At 36.8% G+C, this 18,938-nt stretch overlaps 1 protein-coding gene across 6 annotated transcripts in view; it reads right to left on the minus strand.

Moving 5' to 3' along the window:
* Positions 1-18,400, minus strand: part of astn1 (astrotactin 1) — a 486,347-nt gene extending 467,947 nt beyond the window's left edge. For all 6 annotated transcript variants that reach the window (XM_038300459.1, XM_038300458.1, XM_038300457.1 and 3 more), the window contains exon 1: positions 18,015-18,400. In XM_038300459.1, the coding sequence (XP_038156387.1) occupies positions 18,015-18,318 (304 nt within the window). In that variant the 5' untranslated portion in view covers positions 18,319-18,400. The remainder of the gene's footprint in view (positions 1-18,014) is intronic.
* Between the last annotated feature and the right edge of the window lie 538 nt (positions 18,401-18,938).

An 18,938-nucleotide genomic window follows, 5' to 3' on the forward strand; every position in this document is an offset into this window, starting at 1 on the left:
AAAAGTAAAAAAAACAAGACTCCAGTCTTGGTTTGGTTTAGCTGTTTCCAAGATATTTCAGCAGCTGGGAAGCTTAGCTAAAGTAGCTTAAAAAACTTGAAAAGCGGTTTGTCAAAGAAAAAAATAAAAATAACGATTACACTGGATGTTCGTCCCATAACTAGTAGGTTGCCAGTTTGAGCCCCACAATATCCGTCTCAGTCGTGTTCTTCGAAAAGACACTTCTTCTTGCCTGCTGCTGATGCAACCATGCATCTGTCAGTCTGCCCCAGCGCCTTGTGGCTACATGCAGCTTAGAACTATTAATGTGGGAATGTCTGAATGTAGTGTAAAGTACTTTTTAGTCCTTGGAGTGGATAAGAGTTATCTAAGTTCAAGCTATTATCCATCAATCTTTTTTTTTTTTAAACTAAAGTCACAAATGAAATGACTTAGATGTGTTTATGACTGGTACATTTGTTGATGAAACACAACTCAGTTAGTTTCTTTTTACCTGATGTAAAAAAAAAAAAAACTAAATCTAAAAAAGTATAAGATAGGAATAAACAGGGTATATTAAAATGTTAGTAAATTCCCATCAGACTTGTTGCAGAAAAAATAGATCTAACAATATATGGCCAATACATAGCACAAGTTAAAAATCTGAAATATTTAAGTCTGATTCTAGACTCTCATTTATCATTGGACAGCTACATTGAAATATTCATAAGAACAGAGAAAGCAAATTTCTTCACATTTAAAATCATAACAGACTGTTTATTCTTCCAAGCAGCTAATGTATGTATGTATGCATGCATGCCATGATTATTTCTCATCTAAGGTACTGTATAACCTCCTGGTCTCAGGCAACAACAACAATCAGAGCAGAAAGAATAATTTACAACAGGGTTTTGAAAATACTTGACAGAAAATCCATCAGAACGCAGCACTGTAAAGTTTTGCAGACTTAATTCTCTTAGTTTATGAAAACTTTGTAAAGTTTTCTAAAATAGAATTCATGTATAAATTTGCACAGAGTTCGGCCCCAGATGTCCTCAGACAGTTCATACTCCCACTCAGACCAGTAGGTTTCATCACATGAGGAGCTTCAAATGGAAATATCAAAGTTCTCCTGAGAAAAACCTCCTTTGGGCCAGTCAGCATTTTCTGACCAGGGAGCCAAACTGCTTGTCTCCTGAGCTGAACCAGGACCCTCACTTGCTGGCTTTCAAAATGAACTGAAACGCATTTTATTTTCTACTAGATCAACATTGTAGCCATTTTTCATCCTGTATGAACTGACTTTAAATTGAACTGTCATATGATATGTGTTTGTAAGCCCTTGCAAAGGTGTGTTGTTTTTTCTCCATTTTTTTCTGTTTTTTTTTTTTTTTTTTTTATTTAAAGGGCAATAAAATCTATAAATCTACATGTAAAAGAGAGATCTTTTGAGGCAAAAAAAAATTTGCAAAACTACTTGTCTCTGGTTCTAAGCATACAGAGGTTTTTCATGCTTATATAACTTACCTGTGTTCAGCAAAAGCCTTGCATTCAGCACAAAAATCCAATTAATACACAAATTGCTTCCTCGCTCTGCTCAGTAAAGTGACTCTGGCACCCTACATGTACCGTAATTAGATGTCTCTGTAACATATTCATTATGTCGGAACTATATGGGAGGTGGGGGTGGGGGGTATAGCTTCAGGGTGCACAACACCAGCTCATTGTTTCACACCAGGACCTCATCTGCCACTGAAATTTCTTCTCAATAACAGAAACCAAAATTACTGACTAGAAGCACTCCTAACCAATTATTAATGATCATAAATTATTTTTTTTTCATCTAATCCTTCCTGTGGTAGTAGTATGACAAGAAATCTCTCTTAACTAGTTAATTCCTGTTGCGCTAACCCTGTGGATGAGGAATGAGATGAAAGGTCCTCCCCAATACATCTATTACTGCAGTCACTCTGCTTTTTATAACACAACAATCCTTTAGAAATTGTCCTCATATGTACGTTTAGTAATTTTTAAAAGAAAAAAATGAGCTAATTATTAACTCTTTTTTTCATAACCCCTTTTTTTCTTGTAAGGGTATGCATGCAAAACTGACTGGTGTGTTTGTGCATTCATGCGGAGGCAGCATAAGCAATATTAACAGTTTTCTATGGTTCATTTACAATTCTTTCCTAGTCTCTAGTTACATAAGAAGCATCACTTACTGGCTGCCTTAAAGCAACTCCCTGATTGTTGGAATCGGCCCTTTAGATGAAAAAGAAACAAGCTTGATGAAAGTCTGATAGACTAATATTAGCACCCTCCACCCCGTACATTAAGGAGGAGGACCAACGTTTTTCTAGTGGGATTTTCTGGTTTGACCTAAGAGCCAACAAGAAAAAAAAAAAAAAAAAAAAAAAAAAACTTTCACAATTCAGATTTTCTAGCACATTTTAACTGAAGTACGACAACAGAACACCCCTTTTACCATGAAAAGGCACATATTTCAGGGTGCTGACTCTTTTAAGTGATTTGTTAAATGCCTTTTGCTCCATTTCAGCTATGGTCCAAACTTTAAAGTCTATGCAGACTCTGTTCCAGTGATAAAGAGACTGCTTGATCTTGGTTTTCATTATGCAAGAACAGTCAGGCAGGTGCGCCTACCCATCTGCCATCTTGAGGATAACAAGTGCTTCGAGGAGAAAGGGTGAGGAAAGTTTGACACAAAAGAGTTGGTGCTTAACATGTAAGAGGAACGATTTTACACAACTAAGTATCCTTATTAAATTGTTTCTGCTAAAGTAGAAACATTATTTCCATGTTTTTCTTGCAATGATTCTCTATGACAAACACCAGACATAATGCCAATTAATTGAACTTTGCAAATTACATACTTAAACGTCACAAAAAAAGATAATCTGAAAAAAGTATCTCCATAATACTCCTACAAACCCTTAGAAAAGGTTCACATTTTTTATGTTTTTTCTGAGTTCAGATCTTAAAAGGTTAAGCCTTTAGCCAGCCTACCAGATATACCTTACCATAGATCCAGAAAGCACCGTAATAATTTGTGAACAACTCTTGAAAAGAACATGTAGTATGGTGCTGCAAGCTTGTGCTCTGTGGTTGACTCCCTGATGGATTATGCCAGATGTTTTGATTGAGTTCAAATTAACAGGAAATAAGCCCACAGAATATAAAATGCTGCAAACACTGTGTCGGGCAATGTTCTTTACATGAGACAGCATGAAGATTGTAGCATCAAACGTTTTAATGTTAGAGGGTGGTTACAAGGAATAATGCATCATATCCTGACAAAGAATTTTTACCTCCCCAAACTGTTCAGTAGCTGGACATCATAACCACTTTCTCTATCTCTGTATTGCAATAGCAGTCCACAACATGAAAGCACCGTAAACAATTCAGTGGTGCGAAATTGTCAGTTTTCCAGTTTGGCACAATTTTCTGTGCCAAACTGGGAAAAGGAACATGAGAACAATGTGGCTAGCATTCGAGACCAAACCAGGGGATTTGTGCAATTGTTTGTCTCCACATGCTTGACAAAAATGTTAAGTTAATGTTAAAGTAGATCTCTGTTAGATGCAAAGAAGAAAGGACTAAAGGCCAAGGGTAACAGAATGAGCAGATCCCCAGGTGTGGGTTTACAGTGCTTTTCTCAATTGAACCTTTACGCAGGGCAGAATCAGCTATGCACTCAACTAGTTAAATACATAACCAGCACAAGTCAACCATAAAATTAGCAATATGAAAAAAAAGCTTGAAGCATCCGCTTGGCATCTGGCATGCAGCACTTAAAAATATACATTAAAAAACATACTTGAGATCATGTTTAAATTGTTCGACTTTAAACTACTTTTTCTCCTCCAAAACACAAGTCTATTATTGTATAGATTACATTTGGTTTCAAGTGAATATATACTTGAAACAAGGTTCAAGTGCTAAATTGGCAAGGATGGCACACAGCCATTACATTTAGTCTGAAGCTTATTGTCTCCTGGAGAAACAGACTTGTTAATGTTACTTTTGAAACGTATGGAATTTTGCTTTAATTCCTCGTGGCTTGGGATACAAGCAATAAGATTTAGGCTACAAAGCTTTTTTGTAGTATATTAAAATTCTGCTTTGAATGCTGAAGTGTTTCACGAAAACAAGAAGTTTAAAGATGTTTATGCATAACAAGTGTTTCCTTATACAGTATGGTGAGCCGTAAATATCTAAAAAAAAAAAAAAAAAAACAACACCAACTTTGCCTATGTGCATTGGGTTTTAAAGATATCACTGAGGTTATTGTAAACTCTGGCACTTCTATTATGGAAAGGAGATGTGACTTCACTCAATGATGAAATAACTTAAAACTCTTATATATCACAATTTTAACAATCCACTCTTAAGAACAGGCTTAATACTTCCCTTTTTGATAAAGCTTATCGTTAGAAACAGATCAATGTTTACCTAGTAGCTGGGTGAGTAGAGAGGTAGGAGGAGGAAGAGTTTGAACAGCCCGATCTGAGAATTCAGTCCAGACAGACATTTTTCCTTGGCTCTACTTGGTCTCTACCTCATAACTCATCCAAAGTAGTTAGGTTATATTCCATATTTATTGCATATGTTTTGTATGTATCTGAAGGACATAGGGCTCCTTTTCCTCATTCTGCTTCATTCCACCACCCGTAACTGAACATGTAGCTTCATCTGGTCTGTTCTTTTTTTGCAGTGACACTATCCTAGATTCAAATAGCTGTACTATTGGCATCCAAGTTTCTGTTTATAGAATTGATGTTGGAGCTTGGTGTTGGGAGCTGGAGAAGTTCCACCTTTCTCCAGCAGAGTCCGCCGTGGATCCTTCTGAGTGAGCCTCCTGCACAGCTGCAGCCCATCAGATCATCAGAGGATCCACCATATAAGCTGTCTTCAGACCTTGCCTCAACGCCGCAGTGTTGATCCAGTTGGTCAGCGCCTAAGCCTAGTCTCTCAGTGAATCTTTGTGACTTTGAATCCAGCCTGGATTCTAACCGTTGTCTCTATCTTCCAGGAAACCAGTGTCTCCTCTCTGAAGCTCTGGAAGAGCTAACCTGCCGAGCCGACCCTCAGAGCCTAACCCGAAGAACCACAGTGAACTTCCATGCAGCTCAGGACTAAGAGCTGGAAAACCCAAAGCCAAGGTCTGCTCAGTACTAGACGTAAGACGCTGAAGCAGCAAGCGGACTCTGCTGATCAACTCCTCTTCAGATCCAACAGTGACTCTCCCAAAGCTAACCTCAAGAACCCTCAAGGTACAATCAGTAATCATCAAGAAAGCAAGCTCCAAGGTGCAACGCTAACTGAACTGTCTCTCACGCAGACTCCGGTGAACCAGTATCCAGGCCCGAACCAGAACCAGTATTATCAGTGTGCTTGTGTTCAAATAAACTTGTTGAACTTTTATTCCTGTGTCCGTCAGTGGTGTTCTGCATAATTGGGTCACTCTCAGAGTACCCATCATGACACTTGGTCTGTGTAGTCCTGTCAACACAAGTTCCTCAAGGAGGAGCATGTCTTTCAAGTCAATGACATCAACTGTATTTCCTTGACAAAAACTTTTATCCAACCTCACTGTATTTTCTCTGTAAAGTGCCTTGAGATGGCAGCTGTTGTGAATTAGCACTCTATTCTGAATAGAATCGAATTATATATATATATATATATATATATCAAAAAAATATGCTGCAGTTTTTTTTATATTTCTAACATCTTAATTGATTGATCAATGCAATAATTGGGGATGCAAATCAAAATTTGACTCAAGGAAATGTTAAAATGATGCATATTTTTAAAAAAACTTTTGCTTCGAGTGCATCATGGAAGTCATTTGCAGATCATCTTACACATCCAAATCACAATGACTGACTTTCTTGTAGAAAGAAAGATTTGGATTTGCAAGATAGAAGAATAAAAAATGCTATCTTTTGTATTGAAGAAAATTATTTCACTTAATAAATATAAAAATTTTTATATTAAAACAAATCACTTATGATATCATAATTTCTTTTTTATTATTGATGAATGCATCTCAACTTACACTGAAACTTTTACACTGAAATGTTAACAAATAGAAATAGTGCCAGATTTTAATGAAGGAATTTGTGGCAGTCTTGGCTGCAGGCTGCACTCAAAATATTTCCTATTTCATTAAATTAGCTATATATACAGTAGATTATTAGTGAAGCCCCTACAGCTGAATCTGCTTTTTAATCACTCAATTCCAGCCTATTCTCTTTAGGTGCAGCAGTGGTCCCGTGTAGCATTCATGTCATTTTAGACCAAATTACAGTAGAAACAGCACAGACTCTAAGTAACACCTACTAGACCTGTCCTATTTATAATTTCATCTAGCAAAGAACATGTCCCTGGCAGAAGCTGCTAAGTTTCTAAGCACTACCAAAGCAGAGGCGCAGAGAGCAGAGCTGAAATTCAGGTGGCATATTTTTCTGTCTACCTGTAGCACACCTAGCATTTTTCCCATTACAGGAGCGCTTAATAAGCTGAAAGATGCTGTGTCAGCAGCTAAACTGTTTTGTGCATATTGGAAAGGGTGTTATTGCCCTATTATTACAAGAGCAAGGTGGAAGTAAAAAGGTTAATGGAAATGGTATGATGTAAGTCAAATAACAATACTATGCTTTTTTTTTTTTTTACCAACAGCCATTATTTTACGCATCACTCCAATATTGTTCTCTTCCTTTTCTTCCTTTGGTTTTATTTTACTTCCTGCTGTTTTGTTTTCTGTGGCATCTTATGCTTGTACTTTTTAGCTTCCTGTTTTTAATGTTTTTATCTACCTGTACAGTGTCCTTGGGTGTTGTGATAAGGCGCTTTCAAATAAAATGTATTATTAAAAAAAAGAAGAAAAAAAAGAAAAAGCATTCTTAGCCTAAAGTTGAGATTTGGCCACACACCCGCTACCATGGACCAGAGATTCAGTCATCCCTGCTTTGCTTGGACTAACAGCAAGACCTCAAGTTGTTTTTCAGCATTTGGAGAAGGTAACTTACTGCATGACAACTGGAAAACCTTGAGGAAACCTGCAGATATTAATGTATGTCTGCAATGCTAGAGATGGAAAATGTTTGTAGAGCTTATTTTAATGGCAGGCTGTTCAGAAGCACTTCTCCAGAAGCTTTTCGGCTCAGATGAGCAAACCACCAAACACTGACAGAAAATACAGCATGAGTTTCTCCCAGAGGGCAACTTTATTACCTCACCTCCCACACAATTTATGACACAACACCAAAAGGGTAAATTTCTAATAACCTAGCCGGGCTTCTCTGACACTAACGAGTGGTTGCAGTCCTGCAGCCATTATTTACTGTCAGTCACAGAATCACCCTTTTTCAAATTGCTTCTTAGATACTTCCCAGAGAGGCAATTTACCAAGAAAAATGTGAAACACCATAAAACGAGAGGAATGTGCGGAATTCAAATCGAACCAGGCAACCGGGACCAGACAAACAAGCAGCACTTTAAAATTATTATTTATAAGGTCTTTGTGGATAATGTACTGCAAACACATGACTATCAGAATTTCCCAAAACAAGATTTGTATGCCTCCAAAACTGAGAAATCTCAAAGGAAAATAAACCTTTATCGTTAACATTAAAAATATTCTTTTTAAGTGTTTTGTTCTTTAATTAGAATCTGAAACAAACTTATTTATGATCAATTAATGTTTTTAAATGTATGAGCAATTATTTTGGCCCTAAGATGGACTGGTGACCTGTCCAGGGTGTACCCGGCTTCTGGCTGGGATTAAGCGTGTCAGAAAATGGACGGATGGACGGACGGACGGATGGATAGAGCAATTATTTTGGTATGACGTGCTACATATACACCAGTAAAAAATGCAGTTAATACACATAAATTCAGGAATATAATACTTTGAAAATCCAAGTTGTGTATAAAGAGCACCATGGCAGTTATTAAACATCAACATAAAACTGAACAAAACTTTATACATATAAACATGTGACCATTCAGGGTTTTTTTTTTTTTTTTTTGCTTTTGCTTTGATTGGAAAAGTGTCTGTAGGGGACTTGAGGCCTGTTATTGTGGCTAGTAGCAGATGGGAAGAAGCTGTTTGGGCGGCAGGATTTTTTGGTACTGATTGACCACAGCCCCTTGCCAAAGGGGAGAGTCTGAAACAGCTTGTGTCAAACAGGAGGGTTTAGCTGCAATCATAACTAGGGCTGGGCAATTTGATCTATTTTGCAATATAAATCGATATTTTGTTTTTCTCGAAAGTATTGATTTCTTAGCTGTGAGAGTCAATGCATAAGTGCCCTTCAAATCCTCTGTGTTTACCCCTGTTCAAATTTGCAGGAAGAGGGATTTGGTCAGCCGGCCGCTAGTGTTGCTGTAGAGCTGCTTTCTCATCTGGACACTTTTTTTTACATGTATGCAACGTCTACCTTTACAGTAGATTGCGGAAAATATAAATCTAGCACTTTCCAATTTAAAAGCCGATTTGTGGGAGCATTTTGGTTTTAAAAGACATAAGGAAGGCGAAAACCTAGATAAAAGCCTTGTGTTGTGCAAGATTGTTTACGCAAACATAAAATGTTCGGAAAACAACACAAACCTAAAAGTCCACCTAAAACGCCATCACCCAGACAGCGGCACATTACCATACCATACCATACCATACCATACCATACCAACTTTATTTATGAAGCACTTTATGCACTGGACAGGACCAAAGTTCTGTACACAATCATAAAATACAATAAAATTATAAAATAGAAAAAAAAACGAGTGTAAAATACTTATTAGTATACAAACAGAATAAAACAAAGTAAAACCTCTCAAATTGTGCCAAAAGCCAGGGAAAAAAAAGATGAGTCTTTAGAAGGGACTTAAAAACAGCAAGAGAAGAGGCCTGTCTTATGCTCAGAGGCAAATTGTTTCATAGCTTAGAAGCTGCCACAGAAAAAGCACGGTCCCCTCTGAGCTTGCATTTTGTCTTTGGGACTCTCAGAAGCAACTGATCAGCTGACCTGAGGGAACGGGAGGGTGTGTAAGAATGTAACAGCTAACGTAATGTAACATTAACTGAAGACCCGAAGAAGCAGCGAGGTGACCCAACACAAACTATGCTGGACATCGATGGTGGTTGCTCCCACATATTTCTTGGACTTAGAAAACGTATATTGTCATTTTGTATACACAGAGTTTCTTGTCTGTAGAAGAAATTATAGGCTGCACCCTTTTCTTGTCCTTGGTGGTGGCAACAGAGTATCAGATAGTGATGGAGGAGAAGAGGATAGGCTTGATGATGGGTAGAAGTGCGCCATCACTGTCTTTGCCAGTTCAACTTCTTAATGAAGTGCATCCTCTGCTGTGACCTCTTGGTGAGGGGGATGATATTCATTTCAAATCCTGACTAAACAATGATGGTTCCCAAGAGATGGAAGGAGTTACTATTCTAACCTCACATAAAGTTGTATGGAATTATGAAATTGATTAAATATTTTTGAAAAACACATCACACTGCTGGAATGAACAGTTATTAAGTAATACACGAACATTTTCACTTAAAAATAAAAACACTTCTAGCCTAATGTTTTGTGATCAAGGAAACTGAGTATAAAATGCTTGTAGGGAATGAGAAGATGTTCTACTAATGCTCGACATTCATTAAGGGATCAATGTAGAATATTTAGAAAAGGTCTGAGGCACTCAGGAGGAATGTTGATGCAAAGCCTTTATTGGTACTGTACATGGCTTCTGTGATTAAAAACATCAATTTGTTTCAGCCTGAAAGGCCTTCATCAGGGCAATGGCAAAATGTTTATTAGTCTCTTCTAGTGTTAGTCTTTTTCACTAACACTAGAGCAGACAGACAACAGGATGTTATTGTTCAAGTTATAATCAGGCACACTAACATCAGGTATCACTAATGCTTCACATGACACCCTGGACAGTAAAGTGCTAATCAGGCACAGTTTGGGCAATTTTACTTAAAATTACTTATGAAAAATAACACTTTTATACACGCTACAGGCTGACAGTGTAAAAGTGTCATATTGTCAGTCTTGTCCCATTAAAAGCCAAATTATATTTCTAAGATTAAAAAGGTTTTGTATCAATTTTGGTGATATAATTTAACATGTGCACGTCTGACAACAAAGTTAATTATACCAGTTGATTTCTCACTGCTGTTATTTACCAAAAAAAAGGGCTGTTTAAAGTTAATTCATTGTTTTGGTTTTTTTTGTTTGTTTTTTACTTTCACAACATATTAGTACCAGTATATGAGCATCAATATGTTCCTTTAACTCATTGTAAAAAATATATTAGGCTGTCATAAGTTACACCCAATAAATATAATGTAAGGAAATTGCATACATCTTAACATTTGGGTGAATTTATTTTTAATTTTTTTGAGTATGGAAAGTTCAGATCCATTTTTCCCAGTTCTGTAAAAGATCTGCACTGTGAAGTAAATGACTAATCCACTGGGCAGATGTATCTTTACCAACAATGCCAAAGAATTGATGCCAAAGCTGTTTTTATAAAAAATGAAATTACGTTGACACCCAGGTTTTATAATAAATAAAATAAGTTAAATATTTTCCCATGGAAGAGTAAGCAACATGAATTATATTGATCTTGCTTCTTCTTCCATTTCTAATGGTCGGAACAGATGCCAAAACATCAATTTGTGTGCCTCGCCATTGTGTAGATACACATAATCTTATGTGGAGGAAAATATATGTGAAATTTAACTTTTCTATGTCATTTCGTAAAGATTTTAAATTGTTCATATACTTCAGTGAAGTATGGATAGCTTTAAAACAAAACCAAAAATTCAGCAATTCTTCTTCAGGGGAAAAAAATTGATAAAATCTATTTTAATTCAGAATAAAACCAACACTGTTCAGAGAATAACATGCAAGAATTAAATTCAAAAGAGCTATCAAAATACAGTTGGGTGGACTGAATATAATCTGTCAATTTAGTTCAAATTAGCCGGTGTACTTGTTATACTCTGTCAGACACCTTGTGCTCTTATTAAGTGACAATATAAGATCTAGAGCCTTAAACAGAGCAAAGCCGTGGCAAGCTTAACAATAAAGGTTCAGTCTAAGACACGGATGCCTGTAGCTCCAAAACAGCCGCAGATATGTACAAAGGACATGATCATATGCTTCCCATCAAACAGCATTCAGCTACAATCTTACCACACAGGTTTAAATTCAATTAGCAATTCTTATCAACATAGCCACAGCATGCTAACCCAAACGGTTTTACTTTCTTGCAATGAGATATAAACACCCTGCTTTACAATTCAAAGCAGACACACCTTAAGTCACAAAGGGTGTTTTGTGAAGCAGCAGAGGAAATCAAGCCACAAGCAAAATAAGGGAAAGAAAAGAAATAAATAAAAGGACGCAGCTGCGCCTCTGCTTACTTTTGGGCAGCTGGGATGCTACTTGCAGCATGAATACAGAGATGTGTTGGACTCCCCAGTGTGCATTTTCATTAAAAGTTTTCTGTCCCAGAGCAGAAGGCAACCCATGGAAATGTCACACACAAATTGAGGTTCATTAATATGCTGCACTGGCCCTGAGAGATCCCCCTACCCCATGATGATTTAACTGTTGTCTAAATTAGGCCTTTAAATGAACTATTCAAACTATTCAGATCTGGTGGTCTCTGGTGAAAATACTTAATAAAACCAAAGTATCCTGGATCGCTATTATTTAGGAGAATTTCCAGAATCTCTAGTATCTATAAGTACGGTACATGAAAAATTACTTTAATAAATATTTATGGTGCAAATAAAGAAACAAGTACTTTCTAAAGCCTATATAACATTTATTGATTGAACACAGAAAAAACGTTCTTCTCATAGGAAGGTGACCATTAAAGGCTTTGTTGATGGATTTCATTTCAACAACTTGCAAATCTTATTAAGTTTGTCCTCTTAAAGTCTAATTTATTTTTTAACCTTTTCTTTCTGTTAGATTTAAAATAATCAAGTGAGCCATCAAGCAAAGCTAAATGCAAAGCACCTCTTCAGCTACTGTGGCAATCTATATTAGGGTAAGAAACCCTAATGAGTCAAGCAAGTCGATTTCTAAAATTTCTCAAGGCAAAGTATCTGCCTTCATCTAATTCAGCTTAAGCATTCAGCACACTTTGTTCAGGCCGGTTGGTTATTTGTGTTGTCTTTCATTCTCACTTCCACTAATGGCAGCCTGGGAGGGTGATAGGTGGATGATAATTGCAATTATCAGCTATGGAGGGAGATGGAAGGGGCAAAAAGAGGCACCAATAAAAAAACAGAAATTGCCAAAACTGTGGGATCACCAGTAAAGAAAACAATGCAGCAGTCCACTACAGGGTTCACATCCATGATAGCAAAGACTTGATGCTGCAACATCCGTGCAGGAAACATCCACTGCAGAGATCATAGTAAAATTTGTTTTAGAGGTCGGAAACTGATATTCGCACTATGCGGAATTGGCAGTGTTTTTGTTGCATCAGATCCGTGGCAGAAGCTCTCTGGCTGTCACACACACCTGTTCATAATGCCTCACATCAGGGCAAGAAATAGATTTTTGAACCAAACACCTTAGAAACATAAATGAATAGCTGTAAGTGTTAAAGACCCAGTCAAAGAGAACTGATGGCAGACAATTGTGCAAGATTACTACTGGGAAATGTTGCATATTATCTTATGGTCATGGTTTCAATGTGCACAAAGAGGAAGAAGAAACAGAGAAATCGTAAGGCCCTCTGAATCTATAGAATAGATTTATGCATCTTTTTGCACAGGCTGATTTTGCAGATTTAGGTTATTCAATACAGTGTGCTGCCTGCTTGTTAATCTTTCTTTTCTTCAGCCATGGTTTATGTTTTGTAAATAGTAAACCTATATTTGACCACTTCATTTTATGGCATTCGTTATTATTAATGTTGTCACTCTTACCCTCAATTTGCACCCCTTCAGCTAAAACCTTATCATTTCTTCTTCATCAACATCAAATTGCAAATTTATCTAAAATGTTATCTGTTTATCAGTAATTTAAAAAAAAAGTTAATTGTCCGTCAAATACACGGAGATTTCCACCTCAGACAAGATACTGTAAATACCACTTTGGTGTTGCTAGATTCAAAAAGTCATGTTTAAAATGTTAGAGAATTATAAATTACGCCTCTATCTTACATCCACATCCTCACAGAAATTTTTGAAATCTGTCTTCATTTTGTCCCTCATCTAGTTTTCCTCAGTCCTATGTGATCTCTCTCTTTTCCCTCATCACTCTCCTCTGTCTTTGTCCTTTGTCCCCTATCACTGCTGTTGAACTGTTTGAGCTTGTTAACCATCATAAACTAGGTTTTTTGCTCAAATACCAAACTGATTTAAAAAACAGGGCTGGTTTTGAAAGCACTGGGATAAATGTACCTTCTTGTTCCTTTCAAGTTACAGACCAATTTACAAACTCCCAATAATCTTAAAATTCCTAATAAAAGTTGTCTCCTCCCATCTCCACAGTCATATCAAGTAGTTTATACATGAAAGAGTTTGTTTGGTTTTCATCCCTAGCATGTTAAAGAAACAACCTTAATCAGGATCACTCTCGTTCATCCATTTTTTTTCTTCTCGACCTGTGTGCTGTGTTTAGAAACCTAAACCATCCTTCCCCACTGTCTGCAGCTCTACATTGGTTTCTAAGTGGTTACTTTTCAATGGTTTCACTCATCCCTCACCTCACAGAAGGGACTAAATGCATGGCCCTGGAGGTGGCAAAATCCAGACCTCACAAGTTTACCAGTGGGGTCCCACTGGGCTTTGTGTTCAAAACTTTGCTCTTTAACATTTACATGGTTCACTTTGATTTAGTTGTCAGTAGGCATTTCCTAATTTCAATTAATATGCTGTTGAAACACAACTCTAACTCAAAATCACCCACTCTAATGCTACTTGCCTTTGCTCCTGCCTGGAGGAGATTAAGGATGCATCAATTGCAGCAAAAAGGCTCCAAAACAGAAGCAATTCTGTCACTCAATAACTGCTCTATTCCCCGTTCACAACTAACTCCCAATTTAGTCATACTGTTCCCCTCTCTCCTGATGTTACTAACCTGGGAATTATCTTTGACCCCTAGCTTTACTTACAGTAGCCATGTTGCCTCCTTTTGCAAAACGTCTTCTGCCACCTCCTTCACACTGTTATCCTTATCAGGATTCCTGATAGGAACCTTTAAAAGCTCCAGTGCTTTCAGAAATGCTCAGTAAGGGTTCTGATGGGGTTAAGGAAGAGCAAACACATCAACCCCATTCCCAGCATACTCCACTGACTTCCTGATCGCCTCTGTATCAAGTGAAAAATTCTCCTGTACACCTATAACTGTAGCCACACCACCTACCTCGCTGAACTTCTATGCTCATCATACAGGACCTAGTCAGGCCAACTGCACCGTCTGCTCCTGCTAAGAGCACAGCTCAAAATGATGGACGGCAGAGCTATTGAACCTGCCGCTCCCTACCTACAGTATGGTATGCCCTTCCAGACCACCTTAGGATTCACACAGACAGTGGACACTTTTAAGAAAGAACATAAAACCTTTGTTTTTAGAAAGACATATAGCCAAATGCTGTTATGACCATTTATGCATTCATATATTTGAAAAATATTTGCTCTTGCAGCACTTTTCGACTTAGAATCTAATTTAAAGTGCATTAAAAATAAAATGTATTTATATTATTTTCATCCTCATTGCACAAGTGGTGTGAGAATTGAATCTGCTTTTCTTTTTGGTGAATCTAAAATTGATTGAAGCACAGACCCTCCTCTAGCCTAACTGTTTGGACAATTCCATTTTGTGGAATGGGGGAATACATATTTCATTATAATTTAGACTGCTTGGGTTGTGGTTTTATTTAAGGTCATTGTGTTATTACAAAAAAAGACGTATGTATGTAATGATGTTTGGAGGTGGACACACCTGTGTCCCCCCAGGATTTCCGACTATGTTTCACAGCTTAGCAGACATAGTAACCACCTAATCATAGGGTAATTTTGGCAATTGACAGCATAATGGCCAGTTATGGTAAAATCTGTTGGCAAGAACCCAAGCTGTAATCTGTACCATCAGTTTAAAGACTCACAAATCAGAGATTAAAACTGATTACTGCAATTCTACCTGATGACAAAACATCTGACTGCACTTTATGCTGTCTATGTACAATATTAAAGTAAGAGAGGAAAAAATTAACAAAAAAAAAAAAAACTAAAATGTTGTTATTGAATTAAAATATGAAGTTTAATGAGAAAACTTAAGTTAACTTGGAGATAATAAGAATTTCAATTCTAACATTTCTGGAGTTTTTGTTTTTTTTAGTAAATCTATTCCAAAAGCAAGAACAGGTTACTTGCATACATGTGTTTTAAAACATTTACTTAATTTGATTATATTTTGATATATTGATATATATTTACAATTTAAGTGGAAAACACAGCTTTTAATATACAAATATAACATCATACAAATTATTAAAAAAAAACATGTTTGAACTGAAAGTTAGGTTTACTGTGGATTTAATGATATTGTGAAAACATCCATGCTTGAAGAGCTGCCTTTTTTTTCTAACTTCAGGCTGCAACATAGCACAGCGTCTGCCCTATTAATGGTTCACAATGAAATTTGGAAGGTGTCCTTTTTTCCTGAGCTGTCAGACCTTACAATGGCCTTTAACAGTATCAATCTTTCTGTCTTTTTGTCATAGTTAAGCTACTATGTTGATATCTGAGTCCCAGTGCTTAAATAGTTTACATCCTATCAAACCTAAAAGAATTTGCCTTTTCACTGTAATAAATATTATCCTCTACCTGTCTTTTAATACTGGTAACAAATTCTACAGTTCTTTCTAGACCAAAATGTCCTGTTTTTAAAAAAAAACAATAGAATGAATACAATATGTCAATAGAAAATATAATTTCTTACATTAGTTCCTTTAATTATAAATGTAGTAAAATTAGCAATAAGGCAAATATTTTTTGAAAAGACTCAATTGAACAACCATGCTTAACTTTTGACAAACCTTCCATTTCAGAAAAAGTTGAGTAAATTAGAAGTAAAGTGTATTTATGAATCACCTTTCATAGATTAAGCACTCACAAGTTGACTTGTTTACACTATGCTGACTTTGAGAGTTACCTCTATTACAACCTTACTCAACTGGCTGCCTTTTCATTTTAGAAAAGATCATAAACTTAGGTGTTTTTCTTTTAAACTTTTAATGTTCTCGCCCTGTCATGCTTAATTCTTAAACTATCTGCTTGCATTTTAGATCCATGATGTCCCTGCCTTGGTTCTTCTAAAATGTTTTAAAAGCTAAATAGAAACTGACATGACCACAACGTTTCATATAAGGCACCTATACTTCCTCTCGGTTTAATCACACAACTTAGCTTTTCAAAATACAAACTTCAGGTCATTTTGTTTAGGAGGGCTTTTAATAATAAGGCTTTAATTCTAGATTTCTTTCAGTTTTTTATTCTTTTATCAACTATTCTATCTGAATTATTTTCCTGTAGAACACTTTAGCTGTCTGATTTACTGTTGCAAGGGACTACATTTTTCAATGAATTAAAAAAGAAACAGAAGAAAAAATATTTCTATTTATTCATTTTGTAAGAACTCATACTCAGTTTCATTGTTACATACATACACGGATGCTAAGACATACAAACAGAGATAGAGAAAGACAACAGAGAGAGTGGGAGATAAAGGAATATTTGTACAAATGAATAACTAAAATTTTGATCATCACCACATTTTATGGACCTACGATCTGATCTACAAAATTTAGTTGGACTTTTTATTATGTGGTTTAAGAACACCTCGTTTATAATCTAAGTTACCTGACTTAAAAAAAAACATGCAAGAATGGCACCATTTTAATAAAGTACGCATTATTTTATCCTACATAACTTTACATTTGTCTATGTGTAGCACCTTATCACCAAAAAATAAAGATGAAAATACTCCTTGCACCTTTTTTTCCCCTCCTTATTCAGATTTTGCAAAGAGCAATGCAAATGGCTTGGCTAGCAAAAATACCCTTGACAGATGTCAGGTGTTTTTGATCTTTTTTTATTGTTATTATTATTCATTCAAGAAGTTTCTTTTTAGAAAAAGTTCATGTTTTATTTTTTCTGATTCAAAAAATTCGATATGAAGGAGGAGGTGTGTAACTACAGTATTTTTTCAACTTACTTTAAATCCATGTTAAAATCTTACAAAAACAAAAGCATTTTTGTTGACTGTATACATGTAGATGGAAGTTAACCCCTAGACTGAGCTCCTCTCCAGTCAAGAGGCTGTAAACTAACTGTAACTGAATTCAGCACCATGGACAGTGGACATCAAACTTTTTTTTCCCCACTGCAAACCTTTTTAAAGTAATAGTGCAAAAGACAATGCACAGACCACAAAGAATGGTCCTACCATTCATCACACTTCTAAAACCAAACGTTTTTAAAGTCCAAAGAATTTGTTTACATGTTTGCTAACGTGTTGACAAGCGAGCAGTTTACTACACCTGTTTTTGAATTGAAGCAGTGATCAGATTAGCAAGAAATAAAGAGATAGAGCTGAAATTAAAGTGCTGCTTCAACTTTTAACTTAGTACTATCAATTACAATATATTAAAATGCATATATTGCTAGCAGACTTGTGCTACTCGGCCTGGTATTGCAGTCAGAATTGCTTAGTTTTTCCCCTTAATAAAAGCTGCAACGCTAATTATCAGCCGCTGTAGAATTGGTTCGCCCTAAAAGCGGATTGTTTTCTGTCCATATTTACATTTTTACGAACAATATTGCATATAAAAACGACAAACTGCGTTATGTAGCTAGGCCTGGGCTAACAGACAGATGTTTTGTGTAGTATCTGAGACTCAGTGGGATTTAACGCACCCAATTAACGGCTAATAAAGCCACGCGGTGACCAGCGCGTCGCAAAACTTACCCAGGACGAAGAAAGGAAGCTCGGTGTTTTCCAGGTCGTCCACAACAACCACGTCCCCTGGAAAATCGTTCCTGACGGAGAATAGCAGCTTGGGCTCAGAGGCCGACGGACTGTGCATGATGCTCAAGTCGTTATCCCTCAGAAACGGCAGCGCTGACACGGTGACGCTCTTCATCTTGCACTCGGTATCCTGGCTCTGGTCCTCGTCGCCGTTCAAACCCTGAACCGAGGTGGTTCGGGCTGCTAGAAGCAGCCACAGCAGCCCCAGCAGCAGCGATGTCGGGTCCATGTTTAGACTCGCCATCTCCGTCGCTCTTTTTTCCTCTCACTCTCCTCGCTGTTTCTCCTGCAGCTGCTTGAGTCTCCCAGCACAGCGCCGGAGAGATGTGCTGAGTGGGGTAAATCAAGGGCAATCTGAGTGTGGAAAAAAAAAATGCAATTTCTTGTTTCTAATCATTTACATATTTATGTTATTGTTATTATTGTTGTTTTGTTTTTTTTTCTACTAGGTATTGACTGTTAATGCCACTGACCCCCTTACTGTAATTGATCGATAAGCTGTCTGAATAGCTCTGTAATGGCTGAGCATGGATTACTAACAGCAAATGCAACCAATTTGCCCTTAAGGCCCCATCAACAGCAGCATCTTCATTTTTAATCTAATTGTACATTTGCCCTCTCATACTAATTTGCATGTCATATTCAAAGAGACATCACTGGTATCTTTAACAGTTTGCCTGACCTCTTTTATTGGTCACACAAAAGGCTGCCGCATGCATAATTGCCTAATTGATGGTGGTGATGCGCAAACCGACTAATAAAATTCCCTATGCTCCTACAGTGTCTGCAGCATCACAGATTTATTTGTGTAAGTTAGCTGTTTTAGAGAAATCACAACACCACTCATTGTGTACAGAAAGACTT

The sequence above is a fragment of the Cyprinodon tularosa genome, unplaced genomic scaffold (assembly GCF_016077235.1).
Source record: "Cyprinodon tularosa strain WSP-4 unplaced genomic scaffold, ASM1607723v1 ctg45, whole genome shotgun sequence".
Taxonomy (NCBI): Eukaryota; Metazoa; Chordata; class Actinopteri; order Cyprinodontiformes; family Cyprinodontidae; genus Cyprinodon; species Cyprinodon tularosa.